General features: G+C 41.7%; 1 protein-coding gene across 1 annotated transcript in view; it reads right to left on the reverse strand.

Annotated features, from left to right (window-relative positions):
* LOC131079299 (protein RETICULATA-RELATED 5, chloroplastic) overlaps positions 1-22,553 on the reverse strand; it is a 146,089-nt gene that overhangs the window by 100,066 nt on the left and 23,470 nt on the right. The window contains exon 2 of the mRNA XM_058017207.2: positions 9,188-9,315. Within this exon, the coding sequence (XP_057873190.2) occupies positions 9,188-9,315 (128 nt within the window). The remainder of the gene's footprint in view (positions 1-9,187; positions 9,316-22,553) is intronic.

The following is a 22,553-nucleotide window of genomic DNA, read 5'->3' on the forward strand; positions in this document are numbered from 1 at the left end:
AAAGGCAAAATTTAAAACCCTAAGGCTTAGCCCTAAATCCAGACAACTAACTGACTAACAAAACCCTAAAAACGAAAGCGAAAACAAGCGAAAAACAAGCAAAAAGAGGGGGTCCCCATTTGCGATGGGGCGATGTGTGAAATGGTCACAACATACCCCTGGCAATTAATGCCCCTGTGGCCAAACAAAGATAGACATACCACTACCACCGAGGGAGTAGACGAGGGAACCGTACAGAGATCCATCCGCATAAAAGAACAGGCCGAGCAGAGACGACGGCTAAGGGAAGTTGCTGACTCAAGGAGCCCTGAGGAACGTAGCAGAAGTCGGAGTGTGAGTCGGATTTGTAGTTGGGAGAGTCAAAGACCGTGTATGTGGAAGGAGTTGGAGGAGGTCGCCAGGAACCTGCCACTTCCAGACGTAGCAAAGGAGGATCTCATCGACCAAGTCCCACACTCGACGTCGAGTGAAGACAGCTTTGGAGCCGAGTCGCAGAGCAACCCGTCAGAGTATTCTGAACAAGGGGAGGAGGCGGTATGGGATCTGCACGAAGAGATCGCCAATATTTTTGAAGCGACATTATCCTGCATCAGGTATTTTTCCTTGACAGAGGAAACCAAAATAGGAGGGTCAGATCCAGAAACCTTGGGAAGGAGGGACTATAGGAGCGAGGATGACCAAAGTCCTACGGATAGGGGTCCAACCAGGTCAAACACGTACGATACCTTCCAGACACATAACACCTTCCGGGCATATAATAACTTCCAAGCATTGCATAAAACCCTCCAAACGAAAACAATGGCACACATTCCAGAGAAACAGAAGCTTTCGAAATTCATGGGCGACGGCTCGGAGGACCCCGTACAACATTGTAAGACATGCATGACCATTTGGGAGGCAAATGGCCAAGACGACCAGGATTACTGGTTGAAGGCATTTTCAGCCACCCTGCGAGGAATAGCAATTGACTAGTATACGGACCTGGATGCCCAGCATAAATCATCATGGAACAACCTGAAGAAGACTTTCCAAGAGGAGTTTAAACTTGAAATCGTGGCGGAGATTTACAATACCAAGCAGGGAAAAAGTGAAAGTGTGTGAGCCTATAACAGAAGGCTGAGGGAACTGCTCAACAAAATGGAGAACCAACCGGCTGATGGCCTAAAGAAGAGATGGTTTGTTGAAGGACTAGTACCGTCCCTCAGACGGAAGATGAAGGTGGTCCCTCTGCCCTCGTATGACGAAGCATACAACCGCGCGATGGATATTGAGAGTGAAAATAAGACATCCCGAGGGAAGCGCCGAGTGAGTGATGGTGATAGTACGAATGAAGACAACGACGGGGAATCCAAGACCGTACAAGCACTCCAAAGGGATATGATGAGGATAATGAAAGAACTAAAGGCTAACAAAGAAAATGGCAAGGAAGGAAAGGAACTATGGTGCACCGACTGTAAGACAGAAGGGCACACTAAGGGGAGTTGCCCTCGAAAAACCTTTTGTGACATCTGCCAAGTAATGGGACATTCCATTAAGGAATGCCCACACAACTTGAAAGCACAGAGCACCCAAGTGCTCTACGCCCAACCCAGCCAAGTCACACCACCAACGACACCTCCGAAGTCGGCAACAAACTCGGACGCCTCTCCTAGAAGGTACTGAAACAACCGGCGGGGTAACAAGAGATCCAATAATAACACGCCGAGGAGTAGAATTCAATACGATGCAAAAGGATGACCCATGATCCAATGCCGGAAATGCAACGAATGGGGTCACTTTGCACGGGAATGTCAAAATGGAGATAATGCGGGGAGTTAGTTGTGCAAATGGTGCGGTCTGGGAAATCACGGGGACACAGTGTCCAAAGCAAAAAGGGGTGAATATGTTGGAGGTGAGAGAACCGGAGGAAGGTGTACTGGCAATCACAAGATTGCAAAACAAGAAAGCCATGTATCCTGACCCTCGCACAGAGAAGGAAAGACTCCAGGAAGCCAGGGCAGGCATTGAACGTGCGATGGCAGAAGAATAGAGGGCCTCACATCCAGCTGCCAGTACCCCACTTCGGTCGGGACCGGAAAAAACTATCATTAAGCAGATGTTACAGACCACTATACCTGTATGGGTATCCAACCTCCTACAGACCATGCCGCAGTTGAGGATGGCCTTGACAAATGCAGCGGGTGACACCACCGCCGACCAGGAACATCGAACGACGACAGAACCATCTAGTATGGCTCCGATGACGGAACCTGGTATGGATGCCATAGATGCTATGTTGCTCACCATAAGCATTGGACGAAAACTTGTCGTGGTAGAGATGGAGATAATGGGGCAAAAGCTCACAAACACCATTGCGGATGGCGGGTCTGGAGTCAACGTGCTACTGGAAGAAACTTGGAGGGGTCTTGGCAAGCCTACTCTCTGGCCACCAACATTCCACCTCATTGGTGCAGATTAGCACAGCATCAAACCCCTCGAGACTCTCATGGCACAAAAAGTGGTGATCGGGACACAACAATTCCTTCTGGACTTCGTAGTCATTCCACTGGAGAGAAAAGCATACGACACCCTCCTTGGAAGGGGATGGCTAATCATGGCTAGAGCCAATCATAACTGGAAGAAGAATACACTCTCAATTGAGAGTGAAGGCCATAAGTATGTGATTGACCTGAGGAACCAAGCCGTCAGTGAAGAGCTTGCGTCGTTTGACTCCGACTCGGAGGACTTAAACAAATGGGAGTGGGGTTCCAAAGGAGACAGAGGAGGGAGGGAACCCAAAGAGGAAGGAGTGTTGGAACTGGACGGATGCTCTAAAGATGGAACTAGTTCATTGGCCGGACTCTTCCATTGGCAAATGGAAGACTACGAGGTCTTCCACCCGGAGTGCCACATGCTGCAAATATGCGAGATTACGGAATCAAGTGGCGGTACGAAAGAGAAGTCATTCCCCCCAAAGTACGGTAGGTACCAGGAAGGGATGGTACAGGTGGATGACACACCAGCCCACCGGTTTGAACAGGACAAACCTATCAAGTACGAGGAAAGGGATGTGGAAAAAGTCAATCTAGGCAAGGATGAGGACCCGCAGGTGATACTCGTAGGAGATGATTGGAACCCCATACTGAAGGCGGCAGCCTTCAGAATATTCCTGGAGTACAAGGACGTCTTTGCCTGGACCTACAAGGATTTGAAGGGGGTACCTCCAGAACTCAGTACCCTAAGTGGCAAAACAAGTGGTCGAGGAAGGCAAGCAACTCGGTATCGTAACTATCTAAAGGTACGAGGATTAAAATTTAAAAGAAGCTGCCAAATTAAAAAATTGGAAGGGTATTTTCAAAAGAGCATACTAAAATTAGAAAAAGCAAGGCATGACTTAAAAGTAAAAAGGAAAAGGTTGGACGTTATTAAAAAATTCAAACAAAGGGCGAATATTATAAAGTTGGCGACAAAAAAATTAATCAGGAAAAATAAAAGGTTATTTTTTAGGAAATTATTAAAGTATGCCCTAACCCTAAAAATTAAGAATTTGTATAAATATCCCTATCCGGCCATTTCAAGCATAGTATGCAAGAAAGAAGCAGGAGGAATCAAAAAACAAAGCAATTTTTGGCAAGTAGCGTCCGTACAAGAGCAACCATACCAATTTCGTATGGCGGAAGCAGAGGAAGGAGACAAACGAATTCCGTCCCGTACGACCTAGGAAAAATCACATCGTTTGGGCAGAATACAGACTCCATACGATTTCAGTACGACTAGCAGGGAGACATTGTACGGTCTGTCCGGTACAGGAAATCCGTATGCATTACCTACATGTGTGCCAAGATCAAGTGCACAGCGACCGTACAGGCAAGGGAGGTGACCATACAGGCAAGGAAGGTACGGAAGATAAGGGAAAGTGGACGTCGTACGGAGGAGTTTGGACACCGCACGAAGGAGATTGGACGTCGTATGGCCACCATACGGAGTGGGAAGAGGGTTGCAGTGAAATACGTACGGTATTCCGTACGTGGCAAGCGGTGATACACAAGAAATTTTTTGCCATTCGTACTGAGTTGGGTGCAGAGTTGGCATGCATTAAAGAAGTTGTACAGTCAGAAGAGGGAAGTGTACGGACCATTCCGTACAGTGTAGAAGCGACAACCGGCACAATGGTCCATACAAACTAGCATGTCACACTTTCAGACCGTTATAATAACGGTCAAGGACTAGACAAAGACAGGAAAACAGACACAGGGCAAAGCAGTTACAGTGCAACCATGACTGCTACAGACCCAGCCGGTAGCAGCAAGAAGGCGAAAATCAGACCAAAGGTACAAAAGGACTCGGAAGGAGTTACTATAGAAAATGTGGCCTTCAAGAGTGTGACCAGCAGTAAATGTCATGCTTGGTGGGAGGAAACTCCTCCCAACCATGTGATAAAAGATTCTCTCAGAAAAGCACAAGTGGACCATGCCATTCAGATGCCAACATTCAATATCAAGGATTTTGAACCGGTGTTGTGGACCATGGTGTCTAGATACAACCACCAGGAAAGGGCCTCCATCATTCAATTCCAGGGCTGCACTAGACGGGTTTCCTTCAAGGCTAAGGACTTCAGGAGGGTATTTGGTATACCCGAGAAGGGAGCATCTGCAGCAAAACCGGCCAAGAAGCTCACCAAAGAGAAAAAGAAGTGGTTGCCGGACTTGGTGTGCAGAGATGACCTGACAGAAGAACAATGGAAGAGCGCCTGGTCTGACAGTAGGGGATTGAAGCGTGCTTTTATTGCACCAGGAGAGTGGAGGATGCTGATGGACTTGGTGAAAAGTCGACTCACAGGGGCCAGCCGTGCATCCGATATAGCCATCTGGATGATAGGGTTGATGAATGGCATCAAGTGTGGCAAAGTTTACAATTGGGGACAGTGTTTAGCTAAGAGGATTCATGATTTCCTCAAACTGGAGTACAAAACATTTTATATGTGCCACCATGCCATCAATCTATTCTTGGATGCAGTACGCTTATAGGTACCTCCAGAGATGTGGGGTACTTTTGAACCACGCGGTAGGGTGGAACCCAACAAACCATCCATGTACTATTATGCCCACCTGGACACTCTTGGTGATACCATACAGCCAGCAAAGAGGAGGAAGCTGGACGTAGCAGTCAAGGTTGAAGAGGATAGCAGCATGGAAGATTCCGATGAGGAGGCCGAAGAAACTGAGAAGCAGGAGAGTGGAGATGAAGGATTTCGAATGGCACCACACACGGCCGGAGAAGAAGAGGAAGCAGAATCACAGCAACAGGAAGGGGAGGAGGAAGAGTAGCATGGAGGACTGCGAGCACAGTGGAAAAGCACGCGGGTGAAATTTACACCCCCCAAATTACCTCCTTCAACGCACTTGGTACTGCAGGAAGCACTCACGGTGGCCAGCTCGGTAGGCGACGTAAGACCAGTAGGAGTGTTGTTCAAGAGAGTTGATGAAGGGGAATTGCCAGCACAATGACGAGTGTCGTTGCCACAGATCAGCCTGGTCGTACTAGAATCACAAGCCGTACCAGCAGTAGAGCATACCAGTAGGCCAATAGATTGTACGGGTAGTGACCTAGGCGGCGTAGGAATGATGGACCATACGGTGGTAGAGGAGGTCGTACAGCATAGTCCGGAGGTAGCAGTATAGGAGGCAGTCGTACCAGAGGAAGCTACAAAGACAGTCGTGCAAGAAGTAGTCGTACAAGAGATAGGTACTGGTACGGCATGTACTAGTACAGAGGGGACCGTAGCAGTTGAGGGCAGTACGATACCAGAAAGGGGAGATGAGTCCGAGGATGTACCGATGGTAGGAGGAGATGGTCTGGAGAAGTTAGCGGTATTGGACACACTAGCTGACGAGGATATAGATGCATCTTTGGACGGGTGGTTGGGACAGTTTGCACTCACACCTCACCTTCCCACTTCACCCTCACCACACGCTATGGCAATTAAACGGAGCCAGACACAGCATAGGACCACTCTTATCACAAATCAGGATGAGATGATGTCTGCAGAGGAGCAGAACAGAGCAACTGGAGGTGGTGGACATGGCCCGAAGATCATTGATGTCGAGGAGAGCGGGTCTGGAGGACCACCGGCAGGTCTTCACCTCACCCCACCAAACCCTAGCGATCCAGCAGGCTCGCTCTAGCGGTTCCTTGGGAAGCTACAGGGGATCTCAGATATAGCACGAGGAATGGCACAGTTGACTAGAGAGATGGATGCCAGCAACTCAACTGACGCTGAGAAGCTATTCCACTTCATGGCTTCCGGATGTGTGGAGGAGTTTGCATGCCACTTTGAGCAGCAGGGGTGGCCAGACAGTAGTACGCCGGAGATGGTACAGGAGTGGACGCACATGCGACTAGTGGAGGGAGTGGGCACCTTGGAAGCCACCTTGCGCAGTATAGAGGGATTGTTCTGAAATTTCTACCTACAGATGCGACAAAGTCAGATAGAGCAACAGACCCAGCGGCTATACGTAGAAAAATTGGAGAAGGACGGGGAGAAGCGTGCGAAGTTAGCCGAAGTAGAGAAGAACCTGAAGATTGAGCTGGAGACAAAGGTGACCACTTATGAGGCCCGTTGCAGCATGCAGGAGAAGGAGGCAGAGGCGCTAGCAGCATAGGTGGCTGACCTTACTCTGCAGCTGGAGCAGAAGGACAAAAAACTATCAGAGGTTGCACACATGATCAAGAAGGCACGGGAGCGGCAACTAATTGCGGAGAAGAACCTCAAACTCCACACAGGGCGACAACCTTCTTCTTCGACCACAACAGGGACACCTCCTCCCCCTCCTCAGTTTTAGTCTTTTGTTTTGTTATTCCATCTCCTGTTGTCTTAGTCGTCTAGAAGACGACTACTTTTTTTGGGGGGGTGATGTTAGGGGTCAATAACACATGCTAGTTTAAAGTTGGTTTGGGTGTTTATGTTTTGTTATGTATGAGTTGTCGAGAGGTTCCCGTAGGGTAGTTGGTAGTTAGTGACAGTTGGCAACTTGGCCAACTGTCGAGTCTATATATGGTATGGATGGAACCTCAGCAGATTAGGATTGTACTGGCATATTTGAGAATCCAATAAAAATATTATTATTCTGCCATAACTGTTTTGTAATTGTTATTTATGCTTTAATATATGTTAATGTTATTGTGATATGAATTGTTGGTACGTGTGGAATATCTCTGTTTATCCGTGAGTTTACCAACCTCACCGTAAGGACTAAACAGTGATTATACAAGTTCCTAGGAAATCCCAAATAAACTTTTTAATGTCTTGGTAAACTATTTATAAAAGCCATCAGACATAATACAAAATGTGGGTTTTTGTATCATATTTAGTAGAAACCTTAACCTTATAACACTTGTAATGATATAAACTTTTAAAAAGGCCGGACATAATTTTCCTAATACAAAAGTTCTTACGTTTAATTGAAATTCAAATGTCAATAGTCATGACATATTAAGCATTACATTTCATCCATTCTCCCAAGGTTCAAAAGTTACAAATTGGCTGAAGTGCAGCGAAATCTGTATCATGGTAGTCTGGCATAAGAAAAACATATTAAATCAATTCAACTAACGTTAAATACTGCATGCCTCATTTAAATGCAAGGTTGCACGGGTACGGGGGTACTTGGAGACTGGTGCTGGTACTGGTACGACTATTTTTTCAAAATAGGAGACATGGGTACTTGGAGACGCCAATTTCTTTTAAATATAATTTAATAATTTATGGAAATTCTGAAAATATAATGACATTGAACATTAAATATAATATAATAATTTAGTAATGGTTGTTGCAATGTTTTAAGAAATCCTTGTGACCTGCATTTGTTTTGAGCATTGTTTTTCTTCCGTTTGTACTACATTTTGATTATTTTGTTGCCTGTGTTTGTTTGTTTTTTTACATTTTAAGGTTTCCTTTTTTTTTGTTTGGCTTGGAGACGGTGAGAGACAGGCGGATACGTTAGTGGGAAGTCTCCTCTCTATGGAGACGTTTCCAACCAAGTTTCTGGTGCGGGATACGCGTTCGAGTCTCCGGTACGAGTACCCAGGGGCTGGGTACGAGTACCCATGCAACCTTGTTTAAATGCCAAGCCCATACAACAAAATTGGGGGATGACATATTTAGACAAGGCCACCTCATACTTTAAAGTCAGCAGCATTCTACAATCATTAGATACATAAGAAGAGAAAATTAGTGATACCAAAATTTTGAACGAGAAAAATTGGCAATGATCCTAGAAGACAAAACAGGAAAAAAAATTAAAAGATGGATATATAACCAGAAAACATATCAAAATAAAACTGTTAAAGTCAAAGTAGTAGGAAGTAAGTTCAAATCAATCAATCATACAGCTATTGAGGTAGGCAGCATTCTATGATATTGCTTTGTTAAGTTTAAGTGCTGTATTCAAACAATTAATTCTTTTAGTGTGAACCACCTTTTCATTATTATAATATCTTCATGATGCTTAGGGACGTTGCCAGAAACAATTCAACAAATCAATATTCAACTAGTAGCCCACCACTATATATTTTACTTGTTAGCATTTCCACCCACATGCATACATACAGAATGCTGAGAGATTATAAGCACATTGGAGTGTTTGATGATGGTCTTCTGTACGTAACTTTGCATGCACTAATAAAACAATACTATATTCATTTTACAACTTCATGAACTAAAGTTGTGTTTGATCTGATGTAAGTCAGCAAACTACTTCATATAGTTAAACTCTTCTTGGTTTCACTAGATTCAGGACTAAGAATTTGTAAGCTTCGGTAATAAACCAAACATGTGTATTGTGTGAATCTGAACATCAACGAGCATCCAACAAGCCTCTGACACCATCTGCTATGACCAGAGGGATCTACTGCACCAGCAGAGAATCTAATTGGCAGTTTGTAATAAAGTCCTATAATCTGAAATATCTAGAATTTATTTTTATAATTGAATGAACTCTATTGTAGATTGTATCCAGGGAGCACTGCTTTTTAAATTTTATATTTGGTAATTTGTATGTTACTATGTATATTGTTTATCATATACAGTTTACTATTGTAAGTACATGTCCATCTGCAGTATGATCTGAATCAGAATAATCTGTTTTAGCAGTGGCAATAATCTCCATGTACATTCCCATTTAGTTTTGAGAAAATATGCTGAACATACCTTTGATTCATGTATTCATTAAGCTGTGATTGTAGATTGCTCGGAAACGCCTGAAGAGCTAATGAAATGGGACGTTCCTGCTCAAAACAGTTATCCCGCAGATTTTGTACAATCTCCAGTTCAATAGCCTAGTAACAAAAGAAATGCAACCAGAATTTGAGAAGCTGATATAAGCAGGACCTTTGAACTCAAACAGTTTCATTAATGTGTTCACTTTTCCCATGCTGATATTTCTATTCATTCCTATTATATGATGTTAAAATTATCATACAACAAATGTATTCACCATTTTGATAAGCCAGACTTGGTTAAATTTAAAATGGAGTGCTATCAAATCCCAAACTGAATTCAACGAGAAATACAAGGCAGAAAAAGTTAACAATATAGCAGTAACTCTTTTCTAACTTGCTGACCTATTAGCATCCATATAAAGTGACAAAACTCTCCCAGCCAACAATTCATAATCCAAGACCTCCAAAAATCCCTAACTAGCCTCAGAAAACAATAAAATTAGCAACAGTATAGATGTCTAATACAAAGCTAACCTCTGAAGGACAGAATCAATGTGGCATGCCACATGACACAGAGCTTGGCCAAGACTGAATCATAATAACTTAATTCAGAGTTACTGTTAGGGGTAAATAACTTATGTTAGTAAGAATAATAATTATAATTGTGTTTATGTTGTGTTTATGGTTATGTTGTGTCGCCGAAAGGTTCCCGTCAGGTAGTTGGTAGTTGGTGACGGTTGGCAACTTGGCCAACCGGCGGGTCTATATATTGTTTGGATGGAACCTCGGCAAGGGAGATTATGCATGGATATATTTTGGATAAATCAATAAAGATATAACTCTTCTGGTCTAAGTTGTTATCATTATTACTTATGCTGTGACATATGAATGTACTGGTACATGAATAATTGGTACATATGGAAAACATTGTGTTATCTACGAGTTTTACCAACCTACATTAATGAATAAACATTTTGGCGTCATTTCCTGAATGAACCTAGAGATAACTATGGCGGCAGGCGGAAGGAATTAATGGGCCGGCCATTCAACCAGCAATTAATTGTCGTGGACAACGACACGCACGAAGAGAGTACAGGGGAAGAGGCACGAGAGGATCAATTGACGACAAACTTGGTAGAGTTGTGGGACGTGTCGGTCACGCAGTGCGTGCAGAGAGAGGCTCACGAGAGAGCCATCTCGGAAGGCACGGTACGTGGTGAACTCACCGTCAGCACTCCCGTCTTTGACTTGCTCGGAAGTATTCCAAGGTTACTCACCAAAAATCTGATTACACTTCAAGACCGAAGGGAGGAAACTGCACGAGAACTCCGTTTGCAACAAGTACTCCAAAGGTATGAGGAGCGAAGCCGTAGGGAAGAAGAGGAGAGGGAAGCTAGTCAATGTCGTACCTCTGGCACTTGATACCCCTACGGCCAAACAAAGACAAACGTACCACTACCACCGAAGGAGTAGATGAGGGAACTGTACGAAGATCTCTCCGCATAAAATAACAAGCCGAAAGGAGACAGCGGCTAAGGGAGGTTGTTGACTCGAAGAGTCTGGAGAAACACGGCAGAAGTCGGAGTGTGAGTCGGAGTCGTAGACGGGAGAGGCAAAGGTCGTGTACATGGAAGGAGTTGGCCGAGGTCGCTAGGAACCTGCCACTTCCAGACGTAGCGGAGGAAGATCTCGCCGACCAGGCCTCACACTCGACGTCAAGTGAAGAGGACTCCGGAGCCAAGTCGCAGAGCAACCTGTCAAAATATCCTGAACAAGGAGAGGAGGCGGTACGGGACCTGCACGAAGAGATTGCCACTATTTTTGAAGCAACATTATCTGGCATCAGGAATTTGTCCTTGTCAGAGGGCATCAAAATAGGAGGGTCAGATCCAGAAACCCCGGGAAGGAGGGACTATAGGAGCGAGGGTGACCAAAGCCCTGCGGACAGGGGCCCAACCAGACCTAATTTGTATAATGGGATGGTAATGATGTATTAAAGTTTGACTATATGCATTTGAGATGTTAACTGTACCCATTAAATCATGCTTTATCTTTGCCAATTATTCTTGTTGCCATGCCAATTATTCCTGTTGCCATGTGATTTGTTCCTGTTGCCATACGGATTGTCATAGGCGATATCATGTGTGAAATGTATGTGTGTTATAATTAATTAAAATAGATAGGTAAATGCTTGTATGTTCTCTCTTTTCAATTGCAGGAATAAATGAGATGTTGCGGAGGAGGTTACCCCGTCACGTCGAGAAGGCAATTTGAGATATTCAAGGGGCGACTAAAAGTTCAAATCAGCAAAGAGGATAATGGGCATGAGGAACAACAAAGAAGTAGCAGGATGCGCAAGACTCATTTATGTCCGACTTTAGTGAGCATCAATCTTGTAATACCGCCACGCTATATTCTTGGTTGTGGTTTGGTATAGATCCACGTTTTTAGTGGCTTAACTCTGAATGTTCTCTATCATGGATGTTATCCGCCTCTTCTCATCGGTGTGACCTTAATTGTAGGAAGTAGTTGTAATTTTCTTTTAAATAAGTGTCTCTGCCTCTTCTCTGAGGTTAGAAGGAGAGGAACGAAGAACAAAAGATTTAGAAATAGAGTTGCAGAGTGTTTTAGTTTTCTTTCATTTTGAATGATGTATCGACTTCTGAAAAGCAATGAATAAAGTCATGTTGTTCTGAGCACTTAGAGTTATCTTGGAAGCCTGGATACACTCACCCAAGGGGGCCCACTTGGTGAGTGTTCCTATGCCTTTGTTAAATTTAGTTTTCCTTTTCTGCCGCAGTAGACGTCCTGCCTTTGACTGTTCCTACAGCCACTGGAAACAGATCCATTGACTGTTCCTGCAGCCAAAGCAAATAGAGTAATTCCTATTTGACAACTTTGGGCTTAGTTAGCATTTCTTTAATTGAGTTTTATGTTAATGCAGAGTTTTCCTGTAGCCATTCAGTTGTTTTAATTCTTGATTGCTTATCCCAAATAGATTTTAGTTGCTGCAGTAATACAGGATAGCTATCGCAGGAACTTAGTGCATATATAATGCAGACCCATTTCAAGTAATACGTCCCTAGGTTGATAAACAAATGAACTTCAGTTATGGAGATAGTAACTTCACAGAGTAAATGTCCAAACTTCGGGTTGAGACTTTAACTATAGTTATTATTCCTATTAGTGAAGCAAACACTATTGATGTGCTTTTTAGCACAATCGAACACAAAATAAAATACCAAGGTATCTTATCCTCTCTTGATCAAAATCTCTTTGGATGCTAAATGATGTGATCAACCGAGACGACTCCAAGGTTTCCACTATCAAGTTTTGACTTGTGGATAAGCTAAATGGTTGATGTGATTGTTGATAATCCAAGGGGACTTACATTGAATACTTGAATGTTGAACATTTGGATGTTGCTGGAACTTGAACTCTAACTACTTGCTTGGAAATAAAAAGGACAAAAAACATAGGGTTCAAGAAATATAATCTAATCCTAAGGATGCAGGAACAATGGACAATCTTTAGTGAAACTCAACTAAGCCTTGCTTTGACATGCAAAGCAACAACTCCACAAAGCTTAGTGCAATCTCCCAAGGAAAGATGGTGATGTTCAAATCACTATCAACGACAAGGATACCATCGAGGTGATGCACATCAAGGTACGAATAGCAATTGAAGTTTAGCTCATTTAAGGATTCCAGTTGACCACACAAGGAAAACTTACAATCAACAAATTGCTAGTGGTATGGATAAATGGATTTCACCATTAATCATTCACTATTTCTATCATTCATCTAATCAACATGAAAGAAAATGAAATGAGAAGTAGAGACCATGCAACTTGTTGAAATGACACATTAATTCACCATAGCTTCAATGAAATCATATGCTCTCTACAACAAGATTTTGGCAACAATCTTTGCCTTCTCCTAATCTAACTTCTACTCTAATTGCTAATTATTGATTGCTATCTATGAACTATTATATATTACTCTACTGTTGTTGTCTTGCTATTAATCTCTATTCACCCTTTACAAATGAGGAAACTAAGCCTTATATAGATAGCTCTTTACAATGAACGGCTCAGATTGATTCACAATCAATGGCCGAGATTACAAGATGGAAATGCTAAATAGGGTTTGTTACAACAACTCCCTCTGACCAATGAGAAAATTACACTTAGGTTCCACATTGAATGTGAACCAATGGAATACGAGGGTAGGTATCTCAAAGTTTGTGCCTCCAAATGATGAGTCAGGTGCATTGCATTTGGATTCGCTGATGTGGAATTCCTCGATTGGGTGAGTGATGACTAGGATGCCATCTCAACTTGCACTTGTAGACTTGATTCATCATCATGAGTGAGTATTGAGTAATATCTCTTGATACTCAACATTATTCAGTTTGCTCAATGTTATTATTGACGATTGGTTTTCCCATATTCATGATCTACATGATGAATAACATTGATTGATGACTGATTTTCCCATATTCATGATCTACTTGATGAATGGTGCACCTGGTTGGGGTTAACTCCTCAATGTACTGATTTGATTCTTGGATTCCCGAAGGGAATTCAAGATTGTAAAACATTCTTTCATCATGTAGGTTATCTTTCCTTCATTAACTGAGGCCTTGACTTCGATCTCTGCTTTGCATGACTCGAGCTTGATCGATGTTGGCTTGTCCTTGATTCCTTACTTAATCACCTGCAAAGCAAACCAAGGGGTATCAAATAAATAAAATACATATTAACTTCACTTACCTTTCACTTCTATATGTCTGCTTTTGTGTTTGCTATAAGTCTGATGCAATGTAAATTGTCACACAATTCTGCCCACGCTGCCCTCAAATTGGACTGAAAATTTTCCAGATTGAACTTAGAACCTTTATGATCCAAATCGCCTCTTTCAAAAGTATATTTTGATCAATGAAAAAATTCTTTGTCCAAATCGCTGATCTCTTTTGTCAAATCGCTGGTGTTTTGGAGTGCAGATAGAATTTAGCTTGAACGATGTTTTTATGTGTGAATTGAATGATGTTTTTATGTGTCAATTGCAAATGTCATCCTTTATAGACGCTAAAGGCCAGAGGTCGCCACTTTTCACTTCAACTTCTCATTAGGCCGACTTTGCATTCTAAATAAAATATTTTACTTCACCCTTTGCTGAGCGCCTATCCTTCAAGGCTGACTCCTTCCTATCGATTCTCTTTTGAATTGCACATCATTTCCGGTTTTTGATGCCTCATTTGGACTTATAACAAGTCGGATTTCCACATTCCATTGGTGGCGAAACATTTATTGGTTTGTACTTTATCATCATAGGCGGTTATTTTGGATTCGTTTGCACTTAGAACTTGGCAGCCTTTTGATCTTCATTTGAACTTGACAATTGGAGCGGCTTTCCAAGCTTCATTTGGACTTGATTCAAAACTTCTTTTCAAATCGGTCTTAGGCTCTTCGTTTGTACCTCGGTGTTTTGCACTTTGTTTGCACTATTTTCATTTTGACACCTTGGGCGAGGATTTGATCTTCATTTGCACCCCTTGAACTTGGCGGTTTTCTTGAGTTCATTTGGATTTGAAGACATGGGCGGCCTTTTCTCCTTCGTTTGCGCCTCATGAAATGGGCGGTTTTTCCTCCTTCATTTGGACCTAGAGGTTGGAGCGGCCTTTTTCCTTTCATTTGTACCTCATCATCATGGCGGTCTTTCAAGCTTGGTTTGGACTTCTTCACTTGAGCGGCAATTTCACCTTCGTTTGGACTTGTACATTGAGCGGCCTTTTCTCCCTCCTTTGGACTTGAAACCTTGATCGGCATTTACCTTCTCATTTGTACTTCAAAATCTTGATCGGCATTTGCACCTTCAATTGCACTTATTATTTTGCCTTCATTCATCAAACAGATCAGGTTATTGAAAAAATTTCCAACATATCACCTATATCCTCTAGCATCAATTCTCTCATTGAGAATCGGTGATTTTGTCTTCATCTGTATTAGCTTATCCCTTTGATCAAGCGATGATTGCCCTTCTTCACCAAGACAGATCGGCATTTCTGTGTTCATTTGCACAAAGTCATTTGGTGAAAAGTATTTTATCCTTGTATGATCAAAAACCTTCATTGCTGAAGCGGTCACTAGGGCTTCATTTGTAGCAGATGATTGAATTGATCAACTTTGATCACTTGGTTGCATTTTAGATGAATCGGCATTCAAGGCTTCAGTTGTATTAAAATTTTGCTTGCCTCTCCTTACCAGAACAAATCGGTCTTTGAAGCCTTGTTTGTACAAAACAAAATTTGGCAAACATATTGCTCATCTCCTCTTACATCAATTCTTTCATTTCAAATCGGTGTTTTTGCTCTCATTTGCACAAACAAGTGATCTTGATCAGTTTTTTATCACTTTCTCAATCCTAGAGAAATTGGTCTTGATGATCTCATTTATTTTGTTCTGATATTTGCTCTTGATTGCTGGATTTGTCTCTCAATCTGCAATGAATTAGACTTTTTGATGTTTGGAATGAATGATTTATCCTCCCCTCCCAAGCTTTCCATCCTTCTATTGAACCTGAAAAGAAAAAAAAATATTTTGCATCAAAAGATTAGGAATGAAAACAACTTTTTGCAAAAAACAAGCTTCCTACAACCCATTCAAGTCTGGACATGGATTTCTAAGGCTAGACATGATGATACTGATCGGATTATAGACAGGATATATCTGAAAAATTTGCCAAAGTAAGGTCTGATCTTAAAATCAGAATCAGGTCTGCTTAAATTGTTGATACTTCACATCATATCAGAACTTGGAAATTCTCATTAATGTCTGATCTTGCCCAAACTTGCTGTTGTTGTTGCTCCGTGTCTGATAATGTAATGGAATTCCTTCAAAATCTGCCCCTTTTGCTTTCAAAAGACTGGATAATAATGTCTTTAAGTTAAACCTTAGACCTTTCAAATCAAAACAGCACCTTGAAGAAGCATTTGATCAAAGTCCTATTGCCAAAATCGCTGATCTTTATCACTAAAACTGCTTCCTTAATGTCTGATCAGAATTTCTTATTGAATGCTGTTAAAATGATGTGAAACACTCTCTTTATATGGGCGTTGGATGTTAAGAGTCACCTTTTTTACTCTATCCTTATTAAAATGACACATCTTCACTCAAAGGCCAGCTCCCTATCTTTTTGGTGCCACACCTTGCATTATGTCTCATCGTGGTATGTGCTGGGGATGTTAGGAGCCAAAAGAAATGGTGAGGTGGTTTTTTTTTTTAAAGAAAAAACTTTTTCCTCACCTTAGAGTTTGGTGGGGCCCAAGCAATGATGTGGCAAGGCATGTGAAGACTTAAAATTTCCATCTTTTAAAGTTTGTGGGCCCAAACAATGATACGGTAGAGAGGGAGAAAAATGTGAGATGAAGTGGGATGTGGAAGTGAAGAATGGTAGGGAAAGTGCCACGTGAGGAAGGGAAGAAGAGGATGTTGGGGGAAAGGGAGACATAAGGGGTATGGATGCGGGAGATGTAAGGTAGAGTGAGTGCTACGGTGGGGTAGGGTAATAAGGATGTGTGGGTAATGGATGGGTAGGTTGATGGGTGTGAGGTATAGGTTAGAAAATGTAAGGAATGAAGGGTATGAGAAGCTTAGGGAAGGGAAGTTAGGAAATGGGAGTGAAAGGTAGTGGTAGGGGTAGGTTAGGAAAATGGGAGTTGGGGAATGAAGGTAGGGAGGATATGATAGGAAGGGTAGTGGTATAGGATGGTTAATAATTAAGGGGAATGTAAGGTATAGTTAGGATGGGATGTAGGTAGTGGTAGGGGTAGGTTAGAATGTAGGATGGAAGTTGGGAAATATAAGGTAGTAAGGGATGGGAGGTGAAAAGGTTAAAGGATAGGATAGAGGTTATGTAGGTGAAGTGGGTTAGGATATGGGGATGGGTGGAAGAAAGGGTAGATGGAGGATAGAAAGGTAGGTATGGGGGTGAGATGGAAGGAGAGGTTTATGGATGAAATGTTAGGAAGGTGAGGTCGAGAGGGATGAATGATGGAGAGGTGGAATGGAAGTGATCGGGCTTGGGCATCCACTGGTAATGCTGGAAGGCAGGTTGGAAGCTCTGGAGGGCAAACAAAGTGTCGTACCTCACTTCATCCTAAAGAGAGACTTGATCAACTCCTAAGCAACTACAAATAAAAGACTAATAGCAAAGACTCGACAACAACCAACGACTAAGTTAAGACAACCAACCTAGAAAGCGAAAAAGTGAGGGTCCCCATTTGCAGTGGGGTGATGTGTGAAAATGTCACAACAATTACCACAATTGACCTTGGACCTACTATAAACCAACAAGAGTTTCAAGAGCTAAATGATACTGCCAAGGCAATTGAGGCACGATTGAACAAGGTTGAAGAAAAGAAAGAATTGTTAGAGATTGAGAACTGGAAACTCAAGGAATATATTGAAGGGTTGAATTCCTTAAGGCACGAGGATCCTACCTTTGTTTCACCTATTGCTATTGCTCATGGATCACCTGTTGATCATGAGGCAATGAGGAATATAGAATGCAATACTTGGAAGGAGTATGGGAAGAGTTCCAACCAATGCAAGAAAAGACTATTCCTCGCCTCAAGGTGTTGAAGCGGATTCCTACTTCTACATTGATCCCAAAGGGAGTTATTCAGGAAGGTAATGTGTATGATTTCCATGGATGGTATTGTTCCTTGGCCATGAGGAAATTGGTGTTTTAATATGTGAAGCAAGAGTGCATAGGGATGGAGGGATCAATCCAAGAGATACAATCTAAGATCCTCGCATCTATTGGAGAGTTATTGGGACAAGATGTCCACACTTCCAGCAGTTTGAATTTGGAAGAGTTGAAGGAGAAAATGAAGTTTATTTACTTCAAACAGTTGGAATCCATAAGGGAAGAATCAGTTGAACGATTTGGTTTATCTCATGATTCACATCAACAACTTGCAGAAGCTTATGCTAGATTGGAAAAGCATTTTCGATGCTTGCTCAAATGCCTTGGATGTGATCAATTTGCAGCACGAAGGTCTACCAAATGTTAGATGATTGCACTAAGCTCATGTGGAGTTGTTCTTTGATGACAATACTGTTGTCATTTTATGACACCCTTGGTCCATTAGTGAGAATCGATCAGAGATATGTTCCATGGACCAGCGCTGCCCCAGGTGATCAAGGAGAAAACCAATGGAGGCGTGAAGTGTTTAAGTGTTGTCTTGTCAAAAGGAAGGTTCCTAAGTCTTCCCTTCCTCGGAACTCCGTAACTCCAGAACCCCAAAGTTCCCAAGTTCCTAAGTCTTCCCTTCCCCAGAACTCCGTAACTCTGGAACCCTGAAGTTCCCAAGTTCCTATGTCTTCCCTTCCCAAGAACTTCAGAACCCCGAAGTTCCCAAGTTCCTAAGTCTTCTGACTTCCTGCGGCTTGCAACACTTCCAAATGGCATAATCAACACTCAAAGTTCTTAATGCTCCACCAACTCTTGCAACTTGTACACTTTCTTTTGTGGAGCTACAGGGGTGCATTTAATGATTTTTGCAGGATTTTCATCAGGTGGAGTACAAGGCCATGCTTATTTATGGTTACTTGTTGACCTTCATGTCATGTCTGCATGCTCTGACTTTGGAATGTCAGGCAATCCACCTTCTAGAAGTACTTTTCTTCTTGGAATTGCCTTGTCAAGGTATGGTCGGGTTGCTTGCATGTACACCATGTCAGGTGCATGCACTTCCCTGCATTCCCTGACTGACATTCCTCTGCACACACAAGGGTCAAGGCTTCTCTTCCTTGACCAATGGTCTCTACTCTGCGACCAGTTTTTTATATAAAGGTTGTTAAGCCTCATTGTAAGGGGTTCTCTCCCTGTTGGCTTGAGCTATTCTATGCTCTTTCACTTCTCTTGAAGACTTGTATTTATCTTGCATTTTTGCAACTGTAAATTTGGCCATTGGCCCTATAATGAATTGAAATCATCATTCTTGCCTTTCTTCAACTTATGCATGTTGTGTATGTGTTCTTACCTTCATTGTAAGTGTATGTTTGTGACTTTCTTTCACATATATGTTGTGTTAACCTATTTCTGAGTGTGACTTGTGGGAAACCTTCTCTCCTCTTGACATTCAGCAAGTTCTAACCTCCATACATGCATTGAGGTCATTCATGCAACTGAAGTTTGTGCATCTTCTAGGTATTTCAATTGATTCTTTGTGCCATTTCGGGTGGGGAGAGAAACATCTCTTATCTTGGTGCATCACCTCCTTTCATTTTAAGCATTTCTCTCTTCCCTTTTCCTCTGCAAGCTGTTAGGATAGGTTTAGAAGTATAATTTGGAGTCTTGAGTTGGTTCAGCACCTGCACTTGGATTGAGAAGGAAGTCGGCCTACTCCAGAGATTCAACCCCCTCATGCAAGGTCCCACACTTCGGGGTTGTTTCCATGTTTCACAAGGTTGCTGAGTTGATAGCTCAGCAAGGGTGCAAACTTTTGTGATAACAAATACCTAGCCTAGTTGAATTTCATTGAGCCATTCACTATCTCTTGCATTCTAGATTTAAGATAGGATTAGAATAGAACTTCTAAACCCTTCTTTTGCATTTTATTTGAAAATCTTTGTTAGAAGTAGATCAAGAGCTCATAATGCAAAATCTTAAGTCATTTGAAAATCATTGTGGTAAACCTGCTTCCATTCGGGATAAGTTTGAGTCTTTAGAACAATTGTATAAGTCCCTTTGTGTAAACTAAAAAATCACATTCGCCAGTGAGTTACCCACGCGTCAAGAACTAATATTAGAAACCTTGGAATCATCTTAGTTGATTAGATATTTAGCATCTGAGGTGATTTTGTTCAAAAGAGTGTAAAATACTTTGATTTTGTTCGAAAGAGTGTAAAATACTTTGGTATTTTATTCTATGTTAGAGGTGCCTAAAAAACACATTAATAGGGCCCAAGGTCCATGAGCAGTTGGATCTAGTACATTTTGTTTGATGGAAAGCAAATGTTGGAAGGGAATTGGGACTTGAACTAAATTCTAAGTCCACATCAAATCCTAAGGTCCAACCCACAAGCACTTTCTCTCTAAAGCCCAAAAAGGTTTTTATAGGATTTCAAGTTGTTGTAGCCCAATGGAATGTGGAGGGTGGTTTAGTAAAGATGTTAGAAGGGTGTTACAATGGTTCTAGAAATCTTGTCTCTTCCATGCCTCATTTTTCCTTGGCGTCTTGTCCTAGGGTAGAGTTAAGTCTTTCACTTGTATTCATTGTGCATTGAAGTGCATGTCAAATGTGCATTACATGTGGTTATGACACCTTGAGCACATGGTTGAGTTGTGTGGCTTGCTTAATGACACTTTTGTATCACAAAAAATTTGTTGGTTTGTTTTTCTCCGTTAATGTCTTAAATGAAAGCTTGAGGCATTACAAAAGCTTTTAGAAAACTAGTGTTTTCTAGGCTTTATAAAGCTAACAAACCAATAGCTAATCCATGGGTATTTGAACCTAAACAACCTAGAAAACATGGATTAAGATATTGGCGGTAGTGATGGCAAAGATGAAGAAGAAAGAAGAAAGAAGAAAATGGCTTCTTGTTAAATGACTGAACTCCTAAGGTTGGCAAGCTGAAATTAGTCACAAAGAAGAAATTGAAGTCATATCCAAATGTTCAACCTAGCCCTGCTCTTACTACTACAATTTCTCATGTTGTTGCACCAATTCCTCCTCTCATCCCTTCTTGTTCTTTTGTTCCCCCATGGGTTTCTATCCAGCCAAAAGGTACTTTACCTTCTGCACCTATACTTCATGATATTCATCCATCACCCCTATTCCCATCCCTTCCACCTATTCAGCATATGGAAGAGGTGTCTACTATCTACCATGGATTATCTTTCTAAGAGACTACTTGTAAGTGCTCCAAAGTAGGTGCAATCATCTTTAGCAAGGAAAAGGTGAATGATGACAATAAAGCCCCTCAATTTAGGTGTTCACTTACATGATTAAAAAGGAAGAAATCAAGAAGGTGAAGAGACAAACAAGGTTTGAGAAGAACAAGGAGAGGAACAACATTGCAAAGATAATTATCCCACCAATAGATAAGAATATTGAGGGAATGCAAGCCTCTTACATTCAACTTACAAAGACCAATTTGGGGCATGCAAATAGATAGAGTGATATGAACATGTTGCAATTTGCAATAGATAATGCCAAGGAAAGAATTGAAAAGGAAGAAAACGTAGCCCTAAAGGTTGAAAAAAAAATTATTACGAGTTTTTATTGCACATTTGATCAATTCCTTGGCCAGATCTAGCACATCACCTCAAAGAGTTGAGGAAATCAGTTAGAGAAGAGACTTAGGTGAATTGATTTCATGTGGTAAAGGCACTTAGCAATGGATTGCTCACTTTTATGATAAAGGATTGAAGTCAATAGATGAGTTATCTGGCTCAAGGAGATCAGAGGAGCCCTAAATCAAGCAATTGACATGGTGTGTGCTATTACTACAAACATTTCTTCTTCTCAAAATGTCATTACACATTTGAAGCCCACTGAGTTCTTGGGTATAGATGAATTAATTAGGCAAAGAATCTATTTTGATCCCAATGAGTACCATATTCCAGGGTGGTTGTAATGTCCCCTTTCTAATTGCCCTAGAATTTGCCCTAAATTCACAATTGCAAAAAGTTAGGGTTAGGGTTACACATTATCAAATAAGTATTTATTCGATAATGCGATCCTAAATTCGAATCCTACAATCACAACATGACAACATACGCAAATATACATATATATACTTAATCGTTAGGGTTAGGTAAATCAATCATAATCATAGATTACTAAGCACATTAGAGTTTGGAGGAAGAGACATGATGGGTCTGCCCTGTTGACGTGCTTTTTATGACAGTGCCTAACATAGAATAAAGTTGCCTAATGGTCACTTCACTCCCTCTTGATCAAAGTACGATTGTTTGCTAATATTGCAGTGAGTTCAGACAATCGACTCCAAGGTTCCTATGTGCAACAAACATGACTTAGTTGGCTGATGTGATTTGCTAATAATCCAAGGGGACTTGCACACAATCGAAGAAGATTAAAATATTTTGCAACTTTCAAGGAATTTACCCACAAATGATTTATCAATGGGAAGCTCTTTTTTAGGATTTTTGGGTTTAAAATATGCAGAAAGTAAATAGGAAGGGTTTAGGAAATCTATGCTAACTCTAAGAACAAGAAGACAATGATTACTTGGGTGAAACCAAACCGCACTTTGCTTCGCCAACTTTGTACAACTACACAAAGATGGTGCAATCTTCAAAGGTTGTTGATGCAGGAGCATC

The sequence above is a fragment of the Cryptomeria japonica genome, chromosome 7 (assembly GCF_030272615.1).
Source record: "Cryptomeria japonica chromosome 7, Sugi_1.0, whole genome shotgun sequence".
Classification (NCBI taxonomy): Eukaryota; Viridiplantae; Streptophyta; class Pinopsida; order Cupressales; family Cupressaceae; genus Cryptomeria; species Cryptomeria japonica.